This window comes from Lepus europaeus, chromosome 3, assembly GCF_033115175.1.
Source record: "Lepus europaeus isolate LE1 chromosome 3, mLepTim1.pri, whole genome shotgun sequence".
In the NCBI taxonomy this organism is placed as follows: Eukaryota; Metazoa; Chordata; class Mammalia; order Lagomorpha; family Leporidae; genus Lepus; species Lepus europaeus.
This window is the reverse complement of record NC_084829.1, coordinates 107,047,106-107,058,132: the sequence shown is the minus strand read 5'-3', so window position 1 is coordinate 107,058,132 and position 11,027 is coordinate 107,047,106. Positions and strand designations below refer to the sequence as shown.

The 11,027-nt window shown below is 40.3% G+C and overlaps 1 protein-coding gene across 3 annotated transcripts in view; it reads right to left on the bottom strand.

Moving 5' to 3' along the window:
• Positions 1–712: 712 nt before the first annotated feature.
• CEP57L1 (centrosomal protein 57 like 1) overlaps positions 713–11,027 on the bottom strand; it is a 71,786-nt gene continuing 61,471 nt past the window's right edge. For 2 of the 3 annotated variants that reach the window (XM_062186592.1, XM_062186591.1), the window contains exons 8-13: positions 7,482–7,559; positions 7,126–7,370; positions 6,172–6,316; positions 3,194–3,355; positions 2,121–2,233; positions 713–1,874 (exon numbers count right to left, since the gene is read on the bottom strand). In XM_062186592.1, coding sequence (XP_062042576.1) covers positions 2,135–2,233; positions 3,194–3,355; positions 6,172–6,316; positions 7,126–7,370; positions 7,482–7,559 — 729 coding nt within the window. In that variant the 3' untranslated portion in view covers positions 713–1,874; positions 2,121–2,134. The other variant, XM_062186590.1, reaches the window with a different exon arrangement.

Here is an 11,027-nt window from a genome sequence, read left to right as displayed (position 1 = left end):
TTGGCTAGTTTGCAACAACCCACCTAAATACAGTTAATTCCAGATTCCAACTCCCATTTCCAGTGTTAACAGTATTCACAATACCTACTGCCTTAAACAATGGAACTTTCTGCTATCAAAATTTCATCAAAGTTGAGATCTACCTTGGCTAGAAAGTTCCAATTCCATTTTTTCAACTTTCAATTGATTAAATAGATAACAACTCTACTTTTCACTGAAGTGAATAAAACGAAATCATACCACGTTTCTGCTAGCCGGAGCAGGGTTGTGGGGTTGCTACAGCAACTGTTGTACACTGATCACAGACTGTTCCCCCTCCCCCAAGCCCAGGAAAGAAATCTTCTGCTCCACCCCGAGGAGTCAAAGGCCCTGGCAAGCAGGTGGGGTTTGCGCAGAGATACATTTTAGTCCAGTAGCTGTGATGGGGCAACAAGACAGCATTCTTTATTGTCTCTTGGTATAAAATGTCACCTCGACAAGCAAAACAGGCTCCAAGCCAAGCTGCTGTGTGCACATGGCAGGACTGTATTCTTACCCCTCCCATCTGAAGCCTGGGCCAGGAAACTAGCCAGAGCAGTTTCTCTCTAGGCACAGAGAAAAAGAAAGACAAAAACACAAATAAATTTGGGCTTTTGCTTTTAGGCTTTAAACACATGCAAACTTGTTCTATACAACACACACACACACACACACACATATATATATATATATATTTTTTGCCACTCAGATTCAAAACACATTTACTGAGTTTTACTAAGAGTTAACCCTTCTGGCTGGGTGCCTTCATGTATTGCTTCATTTACTTCTCACAACAACCCCGCGAGGTAGGTATTAATAGAATCCCCACTTTACACATGAGAAACTGAGGCTTCAGAAAAATATTTGACTTGACTTGTCCAAGCTACTACAGGATGGAGTCAGAACTCATCTCTCTCTCTTTTTTTTTTTTTTAAATTTGAAAGGTAGAGTTAGAAAGAGGGAGAGACACACAGAGGGACAGAGAACTTCCATCTGCTGGTTCACTCCCCAAATGGCTGCAACAGCCAGGGCTGCGCCAGGCTGAAGCCAGGAGCCAGGAGCTTCATCCAAATCTCCCATTGCATGCAGGAGCCCAAGTACATGGGCCATCTCATGCTGCTTTCCCAGGTGCATTATCAGGGAGCTGGACTGGAAATGGAGCAGACAGAACTCCAACAGGGAGCCATAAGGGACGCTGGTGGTGCGGGCAGATGCTTTACCTGCTACGATGCGGCTACCACTAGGCTACAACACCAGCCCCTGAACTCATCTCTTAACTTGAAGTCTTGTGTTTTTTTCTAATGTACTATACTTAAATTTATGAGAAAATTCTCACTTCTTAACTGAATTATTTTAGGAATCACTTTCACAAGTAATGCCTTTATTCATAATCCAAATATATTTGCCACTTTTCTAGGTGCATGGTACAGAAATGTAGGTACAGACATGTAGGGCTGCATTATGGACTAGATGGGTTTTTGGCAAAGTTTAAAGTGTGGAAGTCATATCCTTGAGGAGGAGGGGAAAAGCAGAGAAAACAGATAAGGTTATACAAGTGAATTTGGGGAAAATGCCTGTGGGACGTCTTCAGGTCTGAGCTGCTAGTGAGCATGGCAGTGATGGAGAGCCAAGGGCACACATCCTGTTTAAGCCGGGGAGAAACCTGATCTCTGCCATTAATGCCCTTCAAGGACAATTTCAAGTCTCAGTCTGCCCATGTCCAGTCGCCTCCCCACTCGCAGGTATGGAAAGGTCTCTTCCATGGCAGCTCTTCTCACCGTTAGCATGAATCTGGTTTTCCTGCCCAGAAGGTCCATAATTACCCACTTTCTCCTAACACACTTTCTGAGAATTTCCTAGGGAAACAGAAAGAAAAACTATCTTCAAAAAAACTGCTTTTCTTAGTGTCCCGGGATCCAGACCTAAAAATTCTCTCACACCTATAACTTGAACTTCATCTGCCTGTCCCACACTGCCCCCCACCCCACCCCACCTCTAACCGAGAATTCAGCCAACTTGGTAAATGGGCCCCTCCACCTCTGGCCCTCTGGGAGCTCTTGAACAGCTCTCCTGAACTCAGAGTTCCTCCCCTTCTATTACACCTGCTGTCTGTCCTCTATTTCTCCTTCAGCTGATGGGCTCCACTTCTCCAGTTGCCTGAGATTTGAGAGAGAAACCAAGGGTTCAAAAGGGCTGTGCTAGTTTCCAAAGGCTTCTGGAAAGATAGGTCAACATGTGTAAATTTATTATAAAGTATGCATTTACAAGGAAATCTATGACATCACTGATTTTAAAACATAAAAGTGTAACACACTGTCCTGAATTGTTGCTGAATGAGGTAATTAAATGCCCACTTTTCTTTCATTATAAAAAACACCACTTCTATGGGTCCTAAAAATTCACACTCTGTTTGTCCTGATGAATATATTATATACAATGCAAAGAATACAACTCATCAAAAATTATAAAGCAGTAAGATAAAATAGATCACTGGTGTTAAGAACATCTATATTTGTAAAAGAAAATGAGAATAGCAGAGAAAAATCTCTACAGTTGAGTTACTGACTTCTAAAAACTACACAGTAAGTTCTCGTCTGTAATTGTATAAAACCTGGGTCAAAGGCATCTTCAGCAAAATTGAAGAACTATTAAGCTGTTCCTTCTCCAAGCAAGAAAAACATTTCACAGCTTTAAGCAAGCATCAGGAAAGCTAAAAGACATTTATGTTTACTGAACAGTGGTTCTGAAAGTTACAAGCCTACTATGCAAAAACGTGGACTAGGACTTATCCCTCAGATTTAACAGAACTTTGAATATTGTTCATACAGGACAATTTCATGGACTTTAGTTTAAGATATCTGCAAGGTGAACAATGTTTCTATAACATGATGAGGTTAGGGATATTACTCAAAAAGAAAAACAAAAAAACCAATCATTTATCATTTGGGACTCTTAGGTGATTAGGCATTAATTTTAAAACACTACAACTTCAGGTCTTATAGAAGCTAGAAACATAATTCAAAACTTCACAAAGGTATTATTAAATTAAAACCACTCTAGACAATTCAAGATCTCATTGACAAAGTTCATTTAAGGTGATAGCCTTGCTGTGGTGTTACTGTTCCCACATGATATCATCTTTCCTCAATTTCACTTTAAGATTATGAACTCGTACTGGATGAAAGCTGTTGTTTTTCTGAAAAGAGTTAGTTTCATTCAAACATTTTCTGGGGCTATTTTTTCTGTTCTTTGATCCGTTAGGTTGGCTATCTTCTCGCTGAATGCCTGGAGCTGTTCTCATCTTTGGGTTTTGAACTTTTTGCTGCAGCTTACGGACCTGGAGAGAAAAAAAATCTAATTTTAGTCAGAAATACACTAAAAAGGTGTACTCTTAAATAGACAGATTGGATTGAAGTTTTACCAATTACCTTCAATTTAAAATTCAATTCAGTAAGTTTTTATTTATGGAACACCTATCACACACCTATCACAGCGCTAGTCAGGTAGAAACAAAATGAATCAAATAGTCCCTGCTCTCAAGGAGCTTGGTATTATTATGAGAAAAAAAAAGTATGCCACTTCAGTTGGATTAATTTTGAATAGGGCAAAAAGTGTATTATTTGAGAAGGCCAAAGTAGGACAAGATCCACAAAGGCTGGGGAAGCTGAAGGAAGGGTTGTGACATGAAACTGTAAAAGCTAGAGGAGAAGATTTTCCAGCTGACACAGCAAAGTTAATGAGCAGAATCTATACAGTAAAAAATATATACATACATGTATGAGGGGGCTGCAAACAGGTCATAGACATGCACATTATCTTCTAATTCCATTTTTTCACAAACTTTTTGAAGGTGTCTCCCACACACCCAAGAGGATCCTTCCAAAACTTTGTGGGAAAATGTAATTAAAAGGTAAGTTTATTTTTTAAGATTTACTTATTTATTTGAAAGGCAGAGTTACAGAGAGGCAGAGAGAGAGAGAGAGAGAGAGAGAAAGAGATAGAGAGAGGTCTTCTATCTGCTGGTTTACTCCTCATATGGCTGAAACTGCTGGAGCTGGGCAATCCAAAGCCAGGAGCCAGGAGCTTCTTCTGGGTCTTCCACGTAGGTGCAGGGGCACAAGAACTTGGGCCATCTTCTACTGCTTTCCCAGGCCATAGCAGACAGCTGGATCAGAAATGGAGTAGCCGAGACTTGAACTGGTGCCCAAATGGGAGGCCAGCACTGCAGGCTGTGGCTTTATCTGCTATGCCACAGCACTGGCCTCAAGGTAAGTTAATTTGGTATTAAAAATTTTGATATCCAAGCATTGTTTTTTTCATAATAAGCATTTTCCGTGAACTTTCTGAAGTACCTACATATATATATTTTAAATTATTTTATTTATATAAAAATTATATATTATATATGTATATACTTTATATTAATAATCATGATAAAAATATCTCTGAATTAAAAAAATAAAGTACTACTGAATGTCAGTTAAAAAAAAAACAAAGGAATAAACTATTGCCATCAGGAATGTCTGGTAAAAGTGGGGTAGATAGAATTAAACAAATAATATCTATCAACTAGCTGAATTTCTTCAAAGGCGAACCTGTTCCATAGTCTGTTTTCACTTACACATGGCTCTAATTGGTACAGCTAGCCTAGACACTGAGTGCGGGGTTGTCTATTTGCCTATGAGGTTATTTTTATTACAAATATGAAATGTATCATGATAAAATGTCTGCATTTTTGCTATAGTCATTATGGAATATAAATCATGTCCTTCAAAATATAGTCTGTATGAACTAACTTGGTAAAGTTTTTATTTTTCCATTTCTTTCAAGTTTCCCCTATGTAATTCCAAGAAAGCGCAGAAGTTGTACAATCTTTATTCCAATACAACCATATAAAACTTTGTACTTATTATAGCCTTAAAAGCTAGCAAAATGAAAATGTTTGCTTCAAAAGTAGGCCATAAGAAGACTAAAGAGGCAGCTATGTTCTGCATTGTTAATACATTCCTATAAGAGGCAGGGGAGGCTTATTCATATCTGTGAGGTTACCACAGCGCAGACTTTTATAAAGATGATTGATCCACAGCAGGGAGCTATCCGATGTGACCTGAGGGCTCCTGGAAAGGATCCCTCTGCCTTCCGCTCCCGTGCTGTAGGAGTGCTCAAAGTTCAACCTATGGAGTCACTGTTGTGGAATAAAATATTATATCCTAGGGTTCTTTTGTTCAAATATCAAAGCTGTTATACCAGTCATAGCTATTAAGACTTTACATCCAAGTTCAGAGTTCTCTCCAACGCCATCCTACTCATTATAGCTAGCTGACTGCAGGTGCCCAAGGCAAAAAACAGCACAGCTTGCTTTGGGAAAGGTTGACATTGGGTTTAGGAATAGGGTACTCCTGAGAAGCCAGGCTTATGGGTGGTAGGAAATTAAAAATCTGCTAACACAAAGGGGCATCATTAAGGCATGGGAGGAGAAAAGGGGGAAAGGCAGCTCAAAGAGTAACCAGAGGGCTGCTCAGTCAAATTTCTCCTCCTCACAATTTTCCCAGAGCTGTTTCTGAACACATAATTTACTTTTCCTACTCCTTTTTCTCTACATTATCATGGAGAGTCAGGTAGGAAACCCATGTTATTCCAATGGGATGGCTAGCTTACTGTATATAACAGGCCTAAGTGACTCCTATCTGTCTATCTTGTCACAAAACCACATATAAGAATCTCATATTTGGAAGGTCACATGGAGATGTAACGTTGAAACCAGTTATGTTATCTTTTTTTTTTTTTTTTTGGACAGGCAGAGTGGATAGTGAGAGAGAGAGAGAGAGAGAAAGGTCTTCCTTTTCGCCGTTGGTTCACCTTCAAATGGCCGCTGCGGCCGGTGCATCTCGCTGATCCGAAGCCAGGAGCCAGGTGCTTCTCCTGGTCTCCCATGCGGGTGCAGGGCCCAAGCACTTGGGCCATCCTCCACTGCACTCCTGGGCCATAGCAGAGAGCTGGCCTGGAAGAGGGGCAACCGGGATAGAATCCGGCGCCCCAACCGGGACTAGAACCTGGTGTGCCGGCGCTGCAAGGTGGAGGATTAGCCTGTTAAGCCACGGCGCCGGCCATATGTTATCTTTTCATTGCAATTTTTTACTAAAGCTTTCTTACACTGTCTTGATGCTTCTTCAGTTTGGAAATTTGTTCTCTTTTAATTTCCATTTTCTTGACTAAATGTTCTAGTTCACATTCTATGTCACCATAGACTGAATGGCTTGCAGTGTCCTTCATTTGTTTCAGTAGTTCTTGGTGCTCCCTAGAAAAAGCAAATTTAAAAAAGTTAAGTTGTAGCATAAATTTCACTGAGAGTTAAATAATAATCTTAAACCCTTGTAATCTGAGATTAGATATATTTAGATTTAGACTTAGATGGCCAAATAACCTTTAAAAAAATCTGAGTTCTTGAGGCTCCCGGCAACATGCAGTAAAATGTTCTGGTGTCCTTGGATGGAGGCATTAAAGGGCTCTTCAGTTCCAACTCTGGAATACTGCTGAAGGATTTGGCCTTGTCAATGAAATACTGTTAGCAGAACTAGTTATAGCTTCTACAGAGGTCTCAGTTCAAGTAGTGAGCCAGCCAAATCACATGGTTCTGGATATACATTTAAACATGAGGCATAATCTAACGTGGCCCATACAGAATCTTCCTTACTATGGATGCTACAAAATGTGTAACGCAGATCAGCCCGGCCTAAGACAAGGCATTACATCCTACTTGTTTAATGAAATCATTCATTTAACTAAAAAATTCTAAAAACAAAATGAGAGCTTTTCTTTTAAAAGCTTTGTGAATTGTAATCTAAGGTCAGCATACCATAGATGTTAGAATGATAATAATATCTGCCTGTCAGTCCAGATCTTGAGAATACAGACTCTGTGGATTGGAAAAGCAGCAATTATGCACACTTGAAAACTTAGTATCAATAAACACAATGAAAAAGCAGTGATAATAAATTTGCAGACCAAAATAAAATAAATACAAATAATGAAGTCAGGCCTTTCAGAATTTGCAAGTGGCATCTAAATCACTTACTGCTTCTCCTGATAGAGAATAAAAATACTTACACACCCATCTGGTCCAGCTCATCTTGCATTGCCATCAAAAGTTCAGACAAGTTGTCACAAAAGGAATCAGACTTTTCTGAGTCAGAAGGGACAGCTCTACACCATGAGGCTTTTCTAGTAGGCCTGCACAAACACCTATGCTCAGTGACTTCAGAAGGTTTCTGTAGGATCCGTGGCCCAGACCGTCGCGCTGTTTGCAGAAGGTTTTGCGCACTTGCATTCACAGAACTGCCTGCACTGGCAGACTTAAGGGAAAAAGAAATAGCTGAGAATTTTAAATGAATGGTGTTATTTAAATAGTACTTACAATAAAGCAGGGATTTTTTTGAACAATTATCTTCATGTTTTCCTCTTACCCTTTCAGTCTCAAAAGGCAGTGCTTCAAACTTTGAATAAACTGGCTGAGGTGGCCCTCTCTTCAAACATTTATTTGTCTAAAGATTGACAGGGGAAAAAGTAAACAAAAATTATTTTAAAAGATATTTATGATATGACAAACTCTCAAAACTCAACAGTAAACAAACGGTGCAATTTGAAAATGGGCAAAAGAAATGCAAACATTTCACTGAAGAAGACACAGAGGTGGACAAATGAACATGAAAAGATATCTTTTAGGGAAAAACAAGTTAAAATCACAATGCAGAGGTAGGGTATCGTAGCACAGGGGTCAAGCTGCTGATTGGAATGCCTGCTTCTATTTTTGGAGTGCTGATTGAGTCCTGGCTCCTCCAGTTCTGAGGCAGCTCCCTGCCAATGCAGCTTGGGAGGCAGCAGACGATGGATCAAGTGCTTGGTTCCTGCCACCCTGTGTGGGAGACACAGATAGAGTTCTGGACTCTGGCTTCAGCCCTGAAGACCCTGGCTGTTGTGGGCATTTGGTGAACAAATGGATGGAAGATCTCTCTGTCTCTGTCTCTCTCTCTGTCTCTCTATCTGTCTCTCTCTCTCCCCCCAAACCCCTCTTTCCCTCTCAGTCTTTCTAGTAGAAGAAAATAAACTTCAAAAACATCTAATGTAATATCACTGCATAACTATGAGAAGACCCAAAACAGAAAATAGTGATGACACCAAATGTTGGTAAGGATGCAGACAACCTGGATCACTCATACACTGTTGCTGGGAACACAAGATGGTACGGCATTGGAAGAGTTCTGGAGGACAGTTTGGCAGTTTCTTATAAAACTAAACATTTCCTTATCACATGACCCAACAACTAACTGTACCTTTGGCCATTTATTCCAAAGAAATGAAAACTTAGTTAACACAAAAATCTATATAAAATTTCACAGCAGTTTTGTTGTAAAAACCAGAAAGGTAAATGGTAAAATCTGTAACATGGACTACCATGCAGAAATAAAAGAAATATACAGATACATGTAACAACTTGGATGATCTCATGGGAAAAAAGCCAAGCCTAAAAGCTTATATGCTGTATAACTGCATTTATCTAACATTCTTGAAATAACAAAATTATAGAGATGGTGAACAGATTAGTGACTGCCAGGGTCAGGAAGGGGGACATGTTGTATACAGGGATTGTATAAAGGAGCCTTACAGCAGTGGGAGAGTTCTATATCGATTGTTATAATGGTTACATGAATCAACATGTGATAAAACTCTAAAACTCTCACACTGCTGTTAGTTACCATCTAGAAGTACAGCTCTGATCCTGTGTCTACTCATCTCAGAAACCTTCAATAGTTCCCAGCTACATACAGAACAAAAGTTCAGTTTTTTAACATAGCACTGAAGGGCTGCCACAGTCTCACTCTAAGTCACGTTTTCTTTCATTCATTCAGTTGAAAGGCACACAAAAGTTGGGGGCGGGGACAGACCTTCTAACTGCTGGTTCACTTTCCAAATGCATTTAACAACCACAAGCCAGGAACTCAATCTAGTTCTCCTACATGGGTAACAGGGACCCAAGTATTTGAGCTATCACCTGGTGCCTCCTAGGTCCACATTAGTAGGAAGCTGGAGTCAAAAGTTGATTTAGCACTCTAATAGGGGATGCAGGCATCCCAAGTGGCATCTTAACCACTATGGCAAATGCTCACCCCTACATTTGCAATTTTAACTCTTATTATGATCCCACTACTGTACTTTCACATCTGGGTCTCTGGAAGAACCAACAGTTTCCTCAGGTTTTACAGGTTGAGAATCTTTATCCAAAATTATGGGGAACTGGAGCTGGTGCTTTGGCATTCCATATGGAATCCGATTAGAGTCCCGGCTGCTCCATTTCTGATCCAGCTCTCTGCTATGGCCTGGGAAAGCAGTAGAGGATGGCCCAAGTCCTTGGGCCCCTGCACCCATGTGGGAGACTGGGAAGAAGCTCGTTACTCCTGGCTTTGGATTGGTGCAGCTCCAGCTGTTATAGCCATCTGGGGAGTTAAACCAGTAGATGGAAGATCTCTCTCTCTCTCTCTCTCTCTGTAACTCTTTCAAATAAATATATAAATCTTTGAAAAAAAATTTTAAAAATGCTGGGGACCAAATGTTTTGCATTTCAGAATTATTTTTTTTTCAGAATATACATACTTTAAAAAATGCTTTTTATTTTTAAAAAGATTTATTTGAAAGGCAAAGTTACAAGAGGCAAAGAGAGAGAGAGCAAGAGAAAAAGAGAGAGAGAGAGAAGTCTTCCATCTGCTGGTTCATTCCCCAGAAGGCTGCAACGTATGGAATACCCATATGGGATGCCAGCACTGCAGGCGGCTAATTTTGACCCACTATGCCATAGTGCCGATCCTAGAATATACATACTTAAATACATACATAAGGTATCTTGGGGATGAAACTCAAGTTAAACACAGGATTTGTTTCATATATATCTCATCTACACAGCCTGAAGGTAATTTTTTTTCCCCTGAAGGTAAGTTTATACACTGCTTTTAGTGCACCTGCATTTTGACTGTGACCTGTCACATGAGGGCATTTTCCAGTTAGGGCATCATGTCAGTACTCAAAGTTCTGGATTAGGAGCATTGTGGATCTGGGATTACCAGATTAGAGAAGTTCACCTTGTACTGCATTTCCCATTATTTCACTCCATCAATCCTTGTTATTCTCCAAGGCTGGCTTCAATGCTGCTTCTTCCATCACCCTTAACATATTCCTTCATCTATAAAATACTGCCACTTTTAAGCTTTCATTATATTCTGTTTTATATTTGTATATTTATTTTTCATAAATTCCAGAATTATTTAGATCATCTAGAGATACCAGTGTATGTACATTTGGATGTATGAGTAGGAATGGGCGTTTGGCTTTGTAGCTAAGATGCCAGCGTCCCACACCTGAGTGTCGAGGTTTGAGACTGACTCTGCTTCTGATTTCAGCTTCCTGCCAATGCACACTCTGGAAGGCAGCAGATGATGATTCAAATACTTGGGTCTCTGCTACCCACATGGGAGACCTGGGCTGAGCTCCCAATTTCCGGCTTTGGCCTAGCTCAGCCTTCGCTACTATAAGAATCTGGATAGCGAACCAGCAGATGGGAGTTCTCCCTGACTCTCTCTGTCTCTCAAATAAATTTAAAAAAAGAGAGAGGGAGAGAGAGAAAGATGCATGAGTTGAATGAATTATGTCCAGAATAAGGAGAAACAAAGAAGTGTCTCATGGAGGCTACTTAAAATCTGATCCCACACTGATAGTGTTCATTCCATCTTCTTTTCTTTTTTTAAAAAAAATATTTATTTATTTGAAATGCAGAGTGAGAGAGAGAGAGAGAGGTCTCCCATCCACTGGTTCACTCCCCAGATGACCACAACGGCAGGAGCTGCACCAATTCGAAGTCAGGAGCCAGGAGCTTCTTCTTGGTCTCCCACACAGGTGGCAGGGACCCAAGGACTTGGGCTACCTTCCACTGCTTTCCCAGGCCACAGCAGAGAGCTGGATTG